Source organism: Falco biarmicus, chromosome 1, assembly GCF_023638135.1.
Source record: "Falco biarmicus isolate bFalBia1 chromosome 1, bFalBia1.pri, whole genome shotgun sequence".
Taxonomy (NCBI): Eukaryota; Metazoa; Chordata; class Aves; order Falconiformes; family Falconidae; genus Falco; species Falco biarmicus.
Window position 1 is genome coordinate 38,793,654 of NC_079288.1, and position 14,764 is coordinate 38,808,417.

The 14,764-nt window shown below is 42.4% G+C and overlaps 1 protein-coding gene across 1 annotated transcript; it reads right to left on the reverse strand.

Moving 5' to 3' along the window:
- Positions 1–736: 736 nt before the first annotated feature.
- Positions 737–12,085, reverse strand: SLC2A11 (solute carrier family 2 member 11). Its single transcript, XM_056342211.1, has 12 exons — positions 11,985–12,085; positions 9,325–9,423; positions 8,588–8,748; positions 7,028–7,152; positions 6,198–6,327; positions 5,856–6,004; positions 4,542–4,729; positions 4,119–4,229; positions 3,548–3,649; positions 3,342–3,417; positions 2,263–2,390; positions 737–1,602 (listed from the first exon to the last, which is right to left on the reverse strand). The coding sequence occupies exons 1-12, from the start codon at positions 12,003–12,005 to the stop codon at positions 1,402–1,404; spliced, it is 1,491 nt and encodes a 496-aa protein (XP_056198186.1). The 5' UTR covers positions 12,006–12,085; the 3' UTR covers positions 737–1,401.
- Positions 12,086–14,764: the final 2,679 nt, after the last annotated feature.

Below are 14,764 nucleotides of genomic sequence, written 5' to 3' on the forward strand. Positions count from 1 at the left end.
CTCAAAATGCTGTGTATTTCAAAATCTCAGTGTTGTCCAAGAGGAGAGATACCTGCTGTTGCCCACGTCTGTATATGAATGACTTTTAAAATAGCAGCAACCACAAATGAACAAAAGTTTAGTTTTATTTTTCCTATGTTATAAACCTTAGGTACTGAAAGATAGTTCCTGCACAGACTCCCCTTCTGAGAAATACATCTGCTGCTCCACTCATGTCCAGCATGACAATAATACACTCCAGAAATATTTACAGCCTTGTCATTCAAAAATGCTGTGTTTTTTTAAAAATGTAGTTAAAAAATATGCTGAAAGAAACTTTACGTATTTTGGAAATGTATGTGTTTTTCTTTTCTGCAACCTTCAGCAGTGCTGTGACTTTCATACAAACAAAGCAAAAAGAGATGGCTTGATTAGGATTTTGAGAAGAAACTGTAAGAAACCTCACCAGTCAGCCCAGTGCCTGTGAAAGGCAGTACTAAATGAGGAATGTTGCCCTGTTCTGTACCAGGTTAGCTAAAAAGAAGCAGTATCACATCTGGGTCTCTTCCAATATGCTCCATGAAGACAACAAGAACATACTATAGAGAATGTTCTGTTGTAATATAAATCTCCACATGCAAAATAAACTGCTGCCATAAGAGCTCCTCACCACATTCTTGTGTTAGCAGAGTGCAGGTGTAAAACCCTACAAGATGCACCAGCAGTGTCTGTGAGAGCTATACAAACTGGACTAGAGAATTACTTGTGCTTCACAACACAGGACTGGAAGACAACAAACAAGCCATGAAGAAACGCAGACGTGAACAGTCTGCAAAAAAATGCCCAAAAGTCAGTTGTATAAGCCACTTAGCAAGTACTAGAAGCTTTCTTCTTAATCTATCTGTCACATGGTTTTATAGCTGAAAATAATTAACTACTTACTATTGCTCAACAAGTAGGGGTCTATTTGAAATCACTTAATAACAGAAACAACGGGAGCACCAAGACAAGGTACTAAGAATTTCATCTGGTGTCCAAAACCAGAATTTAATCATATTAATTTCTGCGTTAGAGAGCCCAGATTCAGGGGCCAGGAAGGAAAGGCTTCTAGAGGTGGAAGTTACTATTCGGGTGGAGGAGAAACATAGAGGCAATTTAGAAGATACTTGATAAAGCATTGCATGGTGGTGTTTGATGGTAAGAGAATAAGGCATCATTCTGTCACTCTCTAATATGGATTCTAAAATATGGATGTGTTACTTAGTACTAAAACTTCTGTTGGAATTTATCAGTTCAAGTACATCTTTTCAAGGTGAGCCTAAGAGTAATATATTATCTCTAACCCTACTTCTCTCTTTGTGTCCCTGCAAGGGAACATATCCACTGCTGAATTTCCCCCAGATACCATCCTCCTTTCTTCTGCTACAATATGGTGGATTTGATCTCTTCAGGGCCTTTATAAAAAACCACGTGGGTCTGAGCTTTGAAGTTCCGTTTCTTGAACTCCTTCGAGATTTCCAGGAAGGACTTTCCCTTTGTCTCAGGAAGGAAAAACCCAACATAGAGTGCAGTGCAGACGCAGACCACAAGGAATGGGACGTAGCAGAAATGTGCTAGACTTTTCTGAGGAGGAGGAAGAAAACAAGACAGTGTTGGTAACATTCTGTACAATGAGAAATAGGCCACTAATCCTCGTTCCTGCACGGACTAACTTCACCTAGGGCGTATTTCTGTGCACCCTAGAGAGGGCCTCACATGCCTGGATGTGATAGCTCCCTGGCATAATTTGGAGAGATTTGACATAGCAAGAAGAGTATTTCAAAATGTTCTTTTCTGTCTTTCTCTCTATATATAGTTGTATAGAATGGGGCCCTACAGTATGAAATAAGACAGAACTGGATATTGTGGAGTTCTGCTCCCTTTCGCTTGAGGAATCACCTTAGGGAATGGTGACAGGGTCTGGCCAAGGGGAATTACATGATGTTTTTAGCCCCAGCTGTATTCAGCTGAGGACAAAAAAGGATTATCAGTCATCCATGCCTCAAATCAATCTGCTTCCAGCCTCACATCAGAAATCATCACAGAGAACATAAGGGAAGTTTGATTTAGAGGAGTTCTGACCATTTTCCTCATAAAGATACTTTTCATGGCAGTACTATCTTGCTGTGTGTCCCCAGCTTGTGATATTCCAGGCCCTGTTAATTTCCCTGATCACTATCACAGCCTCTTCCTTGTACAAAACACTGAAGAGCTGCAGCTGATTGCTTTGCCTTGGGAACCCACCACAATGAATGGAAAGGCTGTTCCAACCAGAAATAGGTTGAACCAGAGCAGAGCACCACAGATCATGTAGGCAGCTGGCCGGGACATTTGATCAAAAACTTCTGTGGGCAGAACTCCTGTTACACCAGCTGGAAAAAGAAATGGCAAGAAAGTTGTTAATATTGTTGACATTATACTAAAAACAAGAGAACACATACTAACAAGCAAACCCAACGTGAAGTATATGAGAACAGTAAATTATTCTCATGAGTCAACAATGCCCATACAAGTGGTAATAGAGGTTAACTGCAGTGGGAAAGTTATAGGTTAAATATTAAGAACTGGCTAATTAGTCAAACTCTCTCATGTTAGAATGAACTCTGGGAAAGGTTTTGTAATCCATATTATTCTCACCAGGACCCAACTGTAAGAATGGCTTATAATTAATTCAACCCTATGGCACTGTAGGGACTGGGACAAGAAATTACTGCCAGCTCACATGGCATGTGACACTGGCAGCTTGATTCTTTTCTTTACCTGACTTCTTCAAACTCATGTAAGCAAACAGAGCCTCACATCTATTCACACACCCTGCAAACATCTGCATACACACAGCCTGTGTACTGCCCCCACAACCACAGAAACTAATGGACTTTGCCAAGAAAATGTATGTTAATAGGCTAAAAAATAGTTGTGGAAACTGTGCTTGCAGGTATCAGCAAGTAAATAATCAGATGACACAGCTGTCAATCTCTAGGGTTAAAGTGAAGCATTAGAAATGCTCGTCTACAGCCCTAATGGATTGGGCCGCAAATCAAAACCTTGTCCATTTAAGACAAGAATCACCTCCAAGTGCCATCACAAGATGGCTGTAAGGAGCGACAACACAGAGAATGGCACAGACTGTCCCTGCACAACACTGACATACGAGAGGCACACAAGCCCCAGAGAAATGGTTCAAAACGGCTGGCAGAAACTGCCTCATTCCTTTCAGTGCGCTGTGGCTAAAGAGGGCCTGAGAGTTTCCATAAGCTGCTTGCACACAGTTCCAAGCCCCTGCAATACCCAAAAGTTTCAGCAAAAATGCTGATGGAACTGACCTGGTCCGATTCCAAAGCTCAGGATATAGGCGAAAATGCAGGCCATGCTGAGATAAGGCATCCAGCTAATCTGAGTCTACAGCCACAGAGACCAATGGAAAACCAATAAGGGCACTTACACTTATTTGCCACCACTGATCACCCCACTCATATAAAAGGCAAAGCTCAACTCCATCCCACTTAGATAATGAAGTAAAGTTTGTTACCTGTTGGCTCAGAGCCACCATGAAGACTATGGCCCATCCTGCCATAAAGATATAACCCCCCAGGAGCAGTGGCCTCCGACCAGCGTAGTCTATAATCATGTTCTGCACAAAGTAACAGAGTGAAATAAAGCAAGATATTTAATTTGTGTTTATATTTCCTGCCTGCTCCCTCTCCCCATTTCAATACTCCATCCCTCGTTCCCTCTACAACTACTTTAAGGAAGTTGTCCACTTCTTAGCAAACAAAAAGTCAAAGGAAACAGTTTGCTGGCAGGAGTCAGGCAAGAAGAATGTTCAGAAGGGATGAGAATGTTCCAGCTGCAGCCTAAACTCTGACACTATCCATACTGACATGAAGCAAGAGTTATGCTTTTTAGAGATTTCAGACAGTGATGACGATGCAGTGTCTGACAAAATACCCCTGCAATAACCTGTCTGGACATGAGTGCTGACTGCTGTGCGTGAAGAGCCTCCTTGGCAAGAAAAGCAATGTAAATCCAAAATCTGTAATTAACAGCCTCCTCACTGTCAATAGAGTCTGCATGTCAGCAGAGTGCATTAAGAGTCTCACACAAGTGACAGACGTGATCAGTTCACAGCTCCCCGTGCCGATTACAACATATGGGATTTTTTCCTGAGGAATTCCAGCCTCTTGGAACACATAAGCTGCATAAAAATACATCTGGGGAGAGAAGAGAGGAGAAAGCAGTAAGGGAAAACATTTGAAAATACATCCCATTGTTTTTCCTGAAGGACCACACACAGAATGACTAATGTGCTGTCATACAGCCTATTTTGACAATGTCCCTCTGAATCTTGCCATAATGCACAGGTGTACTTTAGGAACCAAGCATCTGAGGCTTGAAGATTTTCACAGGCAGGGCAGACCACTATTCATTCTTCTCCTGCAGCAGGAATGTTAAACCCAAGAGCTTGCACCCATGTCTTGCGATACAGCACAGCTGCCGATGGCTGTAGCTGCCAGGCTGCTTACCGAATCATTCCCACAGAGCTGCATGGCACTGCTAAGCACAACGATACTGATCAGCTGCCACCTCAAAGCTGGATTTTGGAAAAGCTCCCAAGGGTTCTTCGCTTTCTGGCCTTTAACAGCAGCCTGTTCAGCCAGCATCTCTTCTAGCTCTGCACTCAGGTCACTGTTGCCTCTGAGCTTCTGCAGTGCTGCAAGGACAAGGGAACCTCTTATCCTCTGAACCTCACCTTCAATTTGCCTGCTTTGCAGGGAGAAGGATTGAGCAGCAAGTGATGGCCGCAGAAAGCTGTAGGACAGAGTCTGTGATCATGGTGTTATCTTCACAGAGATGGTCAGCTGTGGTGCAGCCATTTGAAGGATTTGGGGGAAAGGGAGTGCAAATTCCTCACCATTGTTTGACAAGAGAATATTTCCAACCAGTGCTATTTCAGCAGCCATGTTTCTGACTCAGATCTCAAGTGACTTCTCTGGGAAACGCAGGCAGTTAAGATGTTCTTGGTACACAGCACATATCTCCTGGAAACTAATTCCAGCCACTCTGTATATGGGGATTTGTATGTTACAAATCTAAGCAAATCCCTTAATATGAATTAGCTTCAGATTTGGTCATGAGCTCTTCAACCAGCATTTACTTCACTTCATAGTTACAAAACATATTTGCCATTGTGGACACAAGTCCCACCTTTTGACCCTACCATTGTAGCAAAAAAATCTTTTGCAGGAAGATGCCTTTCAATTACCCCAATAGATCAAAAATAAGATTAGATTATTATTTTTTTTAGTTTGGAAGGAGGAAGTGGTCATAACTGGAACTTAATATGACACTTCCTACATGTAAAAGTTGTGGCACCATTTTCAAAATGTTGGGGCCCAAGTCTGTCCACAAAAGCATACATTCATCTGCATTCAGTGTTACTGCAGTTGTTCATATAAATTGTGGTGGTTTAACCTCAGCTGGCAACTAAGTAACAAGCAATAAGGCAAGAGGAAATGGCCTCGGGCTGTGCCAGGGGAGGTTTAGATTGGGTATTAGGAAAAATTTCTTCACTGAAAAGGTTGTCAAGCCCTTGAACAGGCTGCCCAGGGAAGTGGTTGAGTCCCTATCCCTGGCAGTATTTAAAAGACTTGAGATGTGACGCTTAGAGACATGGTTTAGTGGTGGACCTGGCAGTGCTGGGTTAATGGTTGGACTTGAAGATCTTTCCCAACAAATGATTCTATGATTCTAATATCAGTCCACTTTCTCACTGTTTATCTGCCCAGTCAGCAGATCTCACATGCTCAGTAAGAGGTTAACAGTCACCTTAAACTCACCAGAGATGCAGGATTCTTTATCTCCACGGTCAATCAAGAGGTACCTGGGACTTTCAGGGAACCAAGGCAGAGCTATGAGCTGGATCAGGGCAGGCACCACATTGCTAGCTAAAAGGAATGGCCAGCTCTCCTCCCCTCCTAGTACCTCCCTAGAGAAAAAACCACCATAATTTGCACAGTACATTTTGCAATCTGGCAAGAGCCCAGCATCCTCTGCTGCATGTGGGCACTGGAAAAGAAAGAAAAAAGAGGGGTACTAAAGAAAAAAAAAAGAAAGAAAGAAAAAAAAAAAGGAGAAAAAAGATTCAGTAAGTATAAACTGGGCTTCTCACTCTACATTACCTGAGTCCAACAACCTGCCCCAGCACCAACCCCAGGGCTGTAAATGATGCAGAGGTCAAGGCCACAGCTCCTCTGAGCTTCTTTGGGGCGCCTTCCGCCAGATACATAGGCTGAATATTCATGCTTACACCTGGCCAAAGCAGAAAAATGCTGACCTCAGCTTGTAGAGAGATGAGTTCAAATGCAGTCAGTCACCTCTTGAGGTTGCCAGTTGGACCCTTCTGTTGCAGACCATGTGATGTCTTATCTACCAGTGCTTATTATTTACCCAAACTTTCAATTTCATTTTTATTCATTGTATAAGCTGCTAGACATAGATTTCCATACTTACAGGAAACTGAAACCTGTCAGGGCCTCAGTCCTATGGTCTTTTCAGCACCAAATCCAAGGTTGTAAGTGATACTTCCCTCTAGTCCCCCATTTTGAGGGGAAGATCATATTTTAAGTCACTTGTATCAATCATTAATTCCTTGGAAGAACTTCTATAAAAGCTTTAATGTTGGTGCTCATGCTGGTGAGTGACTGATAACATTCTTACAAGCAGATAGGGTTCAATTTCCAGCTCATTTTCACCCAGGGCTCCCTTCCCTGCATGCAGAGTTCACACAGATACTCACATGTGTATTACACAAAAAAAGCCTGCCTAGAAAAGAGTCTTTAGAAGCAAAATATAAAATCTGTATCTACAACTTCCTCATTTGTGTACACGTGTGGTCAGACTAGAAGATTAATTGCTTTAATGTCTGGGATCGTTTGTATTTAAATATCTTCTATTTCTAATTGATAATTGTTATCATGTTCGTCCTGTTACATTTCTCATGTTGCCATACCTGCATTAACTCCAGTGAAAAATCTGCTGAGCATAATCATTTCAAAGGATTTTGCCATTCGGCTGAATCCTGACAAGAATGCCGCTATGATCACAAAGACATTGTTCAGTAGCAGGGACATCTTCCTTCAGAGAGAAAAGACACAGCTGTGAGCACATGTGTGTCAGGTTTAGTTATCAGATAAAACATTTCACATGGCAGCTCCAACCTGCTATGCCTGGAAGCTCAAGGTGGGCTGCTCAGCTCCAGCACAGAACATCCTGGTTACCTAAAGCCCTATATGAGGTGTCTGCGTGCAGGCGGCAGATCAGCAGTTTTGGTGTCTTGATGTGAAAACAGGAATCAGCATTGACAGGTAAATTGCATGGCTGATATAGAGTCATCTCCAACTACCAGCATGACCACAGGGTGTCCTTGCAGTGCTGACTTTAGACTGGCTCTCGCACTCACAGTTTCCCATTTGAATGGAGACGAGTATTCCTTCAGTAAGTCATGTGCATTTTGATCTGAAAATGCTAATTTGTTGAAACAGGGATTTTTCATGTAATAGTTTGATCCTTATGAAACTCTTGTCAGAAAGTTTTCATGTGTCTCAGGAGGAATTCTGTTCAAAAGCATGAAAAAAGCCTGAGAGCTCTACTGACCCTTAATAGCCAGTAATTCTCCCTAGTTCCAACTCACTGCCTTACCTACTCCTCAGAAGTCAGTCTTGTTTTCTCTTATTCGTGATGGGATGATTTTATTCCAAAGCAGTACAAGGCTAAACCTCTTTTCATTGGATAAAGAAGCCATATCCTTTCCATGAAACAAGTGAGCCATGGGAGACAGTCCTCTACAGCCCCATCCAAAAACATAACGGTGCCTGCTTCATCATATGAGACGAACAAACTGAAGTGATAGCACAAATTTTGGGATCAACAAAGAGTGGGGCAAAAATCTAACCTCCTATTAGTTTATGTTAGTAACACTAAGCATTTTTTTCTGAAGAGAACTGGGGATAGAGCTGCGTATGAAGGATAGGTAAGGAAAGACAGATACTTATACCTCCTGAAATATTTCCATCAAAAACATGGATACACAGCCTGTGAGACATGAGGACTTGGGATGTTACAACTGCTCTTTGCAAGTACCCTCTGTTTTTCCAGTATCATTTCTACCAATTCACACAGTTCATTTTGAAGAAAAATCCTTGGTCTGCTCTGTCATGATCTCCTATTTAAAAGGATGGCAGAAAACTGGGCACAAAAATGATGGTGATTATGTGGGTGGTTACTGTGATATGGAGTTGAACTAAAACCCTTGTAGCACCAGCTGGGTCAGACTATGATGAGAAGGTAATGGGGGGGAAAGAACTGTTCCTGTTGGGTTTTGAGACATGAAATACTGCTATATCAGGTGGTTCCTCCATGCCAGCTCAGAATGTTAATGGAAGACTGATCTGTGATAGAAAACTTGTTTTCATAATTTTTAACTACAGTAGGTATTGTGCTGTAGAGTTCATAATTCCTCTTGAACTAATGGAAACTGCAAAGCTGAACTTAAAATTCAGCACCCTCTTACCTTCCCAACATGATGGCCATGGGCCCAGCAGCAACAGCCCCAGTGAGTCCTCCCAGAGGGTATGCAGAGACAGTGAAAGACCACAGCAGCAGTATCATGTTGCTCTCAAGGGGAACGCCTGTGCGCTCCAGCCAGGTTTCATTCATGAACATCTGGATGTACTGAGAGGGAAGCACAGTGCTGCATAACCATGACACAGAGATGAAGGACACTGAGAAATCTAAAGTCTTCTTTATTAATATATCTTTATTCTGTGTTCAAGCCTCCAAACCTTTGGTTGAAATGGCCTCTAGCTCTTAGATGTGTTTTTAACTGAGGGTTAAGAGTGTAAAACTATAGCTGTTGAAAAGTTGTGCTTCATTTGTATCTGTATGTAGCTATCTTGGATAATTAAAAATGTATTTCATGGGTCCAACTTTGAATTTAAGGGCAAAAGTCAGTTTCAAAGGATGCAAGTTGGACATTGGAGAAGTTTAGAATTAGATTTGCTAAAACAATTGAAACAAGGCTTTTGAATAAATTCTTGTGACACTAGGTTCTGCTCAAGGGTGGCTCTTGACAACAAAGTCCTGTACCTCAGATGTGAACTATACAGAGGGAACAACACATCGTTCTGTTCTCACCCTCAGTATTAGCAGATTGCATATTTTCAGTAGCAGGCCATGGTTTATAGCCAGACTGAGAACATTAAGGCAGTGTCTGTCTCAGGAGGAAGCTCTCAGACTAGTGGTACTTACTGAAGCTGGAGCATTGATGATGGAGATGTTGTAACCATATTGGAAAGTACCTCCAATCCCAGCGGCACATATTGTCAGTATCAGGATCTTGCTCTGAAGCTGAAGAAGATGGACAGAAAATCGATGGCTCCCTTCCATAGAACAAAATGGCTCAACAGACATTTGGTCCATTCATACTTTGAGTATTAAAATAGGCTGTGAATGTTGTCTTAAAATGGGAGGTGCCAAAGAGACAGACACACACACACACACGATTTTAAAACTATCTCCCTCTGCTGCAGGAAAGTATTAATAATTCATTGCCATTCATAAAGATTTTGGGACTGTTTTGGGGCAAAGGCCTGCAAGCGTCTATGGTTTAATATTTAATGTGTACGCTTACAAAAAGTCAGTGCAAAAACCGTAAATATTGGCAGAGAATGGTGTTATAGCTTCAATTAATTCAATTTATTACAAAAACCTGTACTGACTTGATGAATTATTCAAGAAGAATTGCCAAATTTTAATGACTACTGCCTCATTTCTAGCTAAGCTCTATTGGACGGAGCTTCTCTGTGGTATGGGGGGGTTTCTCATGGCCATTTATATCTAGTGCATTTCTGATTCATTAGCATGCTTTATCTTCTACCTTTTCATGGTAATGACATATATTTTAGTTTAAAATAGAGTGCCTTTCGTATGCTGCCTCACATGTACAGAGCAGACAATGTCTCTCTGTTGAACTTTCTCATTACACAGTTGTTCCTACATGTTCTTGTGTTTAGCAGTCTATAATTGTGTATTCAGTCAAAATATTTTGTACATCTTCAGTACTATGATATAGGTGAAATATGTGGCAGACAGTAGGTCCTATGCCATGTTCTAGTCTTCTTGAGGTCATTTATTCATCAGGATTGCCCATTGCTTTTATTGCCACCTAACACTGCTGCTAAGCTTTTGGAAGCACAGGCAGATGAATGGGGCTGCTTTAGGCAGCATCATGGGATATCAGGGTGTTGGTATAAAAGTGAGGTCTCTTGACTTTTTGAAGGTTGTAGAACCAGCTGTTCTGGTTGACACAGTATGGTAACTGAGAGCTCACTGGCAGGCTTGCAAGCAAAAACATGCATCTTTCTTCCCCTTGCAGTAGGATGCCCTGAGTGTTATAGTATAAATGGGTGGTCCACATGAGAACAACGCTGGGGCTAACTGTGGAGAGCTGGGGACACTGTAGAAACTTTCTAAACAGTTGTGTTTATCTTTTCTCCTCTGTCATGTTTGTAAGCCTCAGGTCATTCTTGCCTGGATACTTTCCTATGTGAGTCTGCCTTCAAATTGACCTACAGCTTCTGTAGAGGAACACAGCTGAATGTCAGCAGCATAATGTCTCCTTGTTGACCTCACCAGTGAACATCCCTTCCTCATTGCAGCCACACCACCCTATTGGCTGGTCTCTCCCCCCTCCATCCTTGTCAGTTCACACTTATTCTGTGCCTGTACCTTTGGTTTTCCCATCTGCATGCGAGATCCTGTGACTGACAAGCTATGTCATCATGGTGTCCTTGGACTGGGAGCACTATCCCACCCAGGTCTCAAGACCACTCTGAGCTGCTGGAGCCTGACACCTCCTGCACAATGTGCTGGGTGGCCCATGGCCAGGATGGCCTTTGCCAGCTCCTTGCTTGCAAACCCCTCCCATTGGAACAGCTCTACGAATGACATGAAGAGCCCGTGCTCAGGCTTGGCTGTTCACCAGCTAGCGCAGGGCACCTCAGGTTAGATTGTGTTTTGCTAGATGAATATGGACCTCATTGACCCTGAGAAGAACTTGGATAACCCGAAGCTGGTGAGCTTTTCCTGTTGTACGTGCTCATTTTCTTCTTACAGAGCCATCTACCAGAGAAAAGGAAAGTTTTTCCTAGTCTTGCAATAGCTCAAACATCACAAATTCAAATAATCTTAGATTTTTCCTTTCCTCAAAGCCTTTTATCATAAATACCTTCCATACCAGCCTGAGACAGGACATTCTCTGAGGACAGAAGTGAAGCCAGACTGTTCCAGCCTTGAAGCAAGAAAAGGCCAAGCTCTCTCCTGTCCCAGTTAGAAGCGGGTATGTTTCACTTGCGTTTTCCTTAGCTACACCACCTCCCTGTCTTGTAACTGAGACCTGAGCTAAGGATTGTGCACCTGATATCTCTGCTCTTCCCAGTTATTCTAGTTCTCCAAGTGAGGGAGATTTCCTCTCTCTGCAATAGCACGTGTCTTTTTTTAATCACAATGCCTAGGAATGTAACACTCCTTCTGCTCGTTATCCTGCTTTATGTATAGAGTACATCCCCTCTCCGGTCCTCTATCACGGAGCTCTCTTGTGGCCATCAGCTAAAGGAAAATGGTTTGCTTCCTCCAGGAGCCACCAAACAGGTCTGTACTCAGAGCTGACCTGTATTTACAAGGTGACCTTCCCAAACCTTTCTTAACGCCCAGCTTCCGCACTGTTGTCCCAGCCACAGTGGTGGTGTGCAACTGCCAGGAGAGCCATTAGGCTGTCAGCTTTATCTCAAGGACTGTGATGAGTTGGAGAAATAATTCTACAAGAGCCTGCTAGTACTTACAAAGCCTTATAAAAACTGAAATTAAAAAAATCATCTGTCAACAATAATAGTAAAATAGATGTTTTTTACCAGTCTCTGCAGCTTGTTCATCCTCTTTGGTAGTTTTCCTCTGTCTGCCAAAGCTGCCGGTACTCTCAGCAGTGCTCTAAAGGATTATTTAAATCTCCAGCATAGGAATTTGTATTTAGTCACCCATTACATTAGGATAAGACACTTGACTTGGCAGGTATTTTGCCAGCTGATTTACATTCTCAAAATGGGGCTGCATGTTCATTAGCAAGACATTTCAATTAATTTTGTCGAAAGTACATGACAGTTTGGGGAAGTGATTCAGAAAGATCCAGAGCTGTAAATCCCACTGAAGTCCAGTATGGTTTATGGCATACATTCCCTCTGAAAGCATCTGGCACAGGTGCCCAGTAGCACTTGTCTGATTAAGTGTGATCAAAGCAGAAGTAAACTACAGCTTTTTTTCTGACTGTATTTGTCCTGGAACCTAATCTAGAATGTGAGAGACAAAACAGCTTATTTCTCTTGGTCTTGTCAGTGACAGGAATGAACAAATCACAAACCTTTCAAAGCCCTTGTTATGCCAAGCCTTTTTGCTGCACTCTTGTCTATGTCCCAGTGACATACAGGCACTCCAGCTGTTGCTGACAAGAGGACTGTACATGGGTGCACAGAAGGCTGCAGTTTTCTTCCCACTCCGTAGCCTGGCATGGAGCAAACAGCAACACTTACAGCACTCAATTTTGTCACCAATTATCTCTAGCTTTCATTTCACAAAAGGCTGAGGGCTTTGCTTTTACACATGCCATGTGACTTTTTTTTGCTTCTGAAGTGCATAATACATAATATGTATTACATTATATATTATATTAAAGTGCATATTATGTGATATGTAATAGATCTACCTAATATGTAGTGTTGCAGGTAAGCCTAGTGCTGGGGTGGGCATGGGAGAGTAAGCTGCTGGGGGAAGAATGAGTATCTGACCAAAATGTTCTCAGCTCCTTTTGAGTTGTCACCCCGTCTCACACAGCATTGTCCTGCAGTTCTTTAAGCCTTGTTCTCTATACAGCTTCAGAGAGTGAAGAGCCCTTCTGAGGGCAACGGGTAGGGCTGTGTGTGCTGATTACACCAAGGACTATAACTGGTTTTGTGTTTGGGAGATATTAAGGGATCAACCAAGCTTAACCATCACAGAGGTATGGTGGAGGAGACTTTATACAAGGGATTTATGTCAAACCTTGGGAGTACCAATCTGAAACTTGGGTTCTTTTTTAAAATCTTGGTTAAAAATTAAATAACTCTGTGCAGTAGAAGCCCCTCCTCTACCCGAGTGGCTCCAGCTAAATTCTAATCAGTTGAAAAGGTTTAATCCCGCTGTAATAGTGGCTTCTTCAGTGACCTTTCATCTTTGTTTTTTTGGCTTATCTTTCACTAGTGTGTGAGCTTTATACTCTTCCTTTGTTAATCACCCATCATTTAATCAGGACAGAGTAGCTGACAGGGCTTGTGCAATGGGTTTGGCTCATCTGGTAGTTGCTTATTGTTCCAGATGTGGTTCCCTTTTCCATATAAGCTACAGAAGACAGCAAGGAAGTAGTAATTGCAATGACAGGCTTGCTTCTTTCTGTGAAATAGAAAGGCACTCCCCGGGAGTGAGAAATGGTGTATCCTCATGAATCCTAGAGATGGGCCCTAGTAGAGATGGAGGCATATTGCACTGCCAGTAGTAATAGCAAAGCTGCTGTTTCACAAGATATCTGGCCTTTAGCAGTAATCATGGTATTTTAACATTCTGCTCAGTGCAATTTGTTAGGGGTCTGACAGATTTCAAAGTATTCAAAATAACTGAAACTTTTTTTTTAGAACACCTCTTTGTCCCTACTCAGTTTTTACTACACCTGAATGGAAATATAAACCTCTTCCACATCTCAGAATTACTCTCTTAGGAATGTGTGAGTAGGGATGTGATGCTGCATCAGCTGCAGCCACTAAGTGGCAGGAGAAGTACAAAATTGCCTGATTAGGCTCTGAATCCAACATGACAGCAGTGCTGCCTGTGGTGTGTGGCAGGGGTCAGAGGACTACTTATAATGGCCTCCCAAACAATAACTTGTTCACTGGGGAAACAGACAATACTGTACAAGTTAACAGTCACTGATGTATAATTTAGGCAGCATGTATCAAGAACAGTAACACATTCAAGAACAAAAGTTCTATTTTTTTCCTGCTGTCTATTCTGAATAAGATCAGGTTTGAATAGATTTCTTCCAGGGAAAAAAACACATATGCTGTCTTAGGCAAGGGCCTTCTCCTTTTTCCTAGCATCTTATAAGCAGGAACCACCTAGTGCAGGTCCTTGTCCCCTCAGATGATGGTGTACAGGAGTTTCAGCTTGTGGCTACCAGGTGGAGTGTCACTGGTTGTTCTAGTCACTGAGATTTGTCATGGGAGCCTTTGAGGTAGGTGGGGATTATTCCATTTCTAGCTCCTTAGACAGAGGCCGACATGTCAAAGCATGTCTCTGGTTGGATAAGAGGCAAAGGAATGCAGCTCACCCAGGCAGTCTAGTCTCCATCTGTTCCCTAGGCCTGAGTACCATGAATCTGATCCATTTGTCTCATTTTCATTGCAGTCAAACATAGAAATATATCTTTCTGCAATGACCTGGTCGAAGACTTCCTGCTTAGACCATTGCACTGTCTTATTTTTCCAAGGCAAATCTGTGTACATTCTTCTATTTAACAGAAGATGAAGGCAGTATTCAACACAGTCCAAAGGAAATCCTAGAGGCACTGGACACCAGTGCACAAGGGCAGGTGCTGTCAGGGGATGCGTTT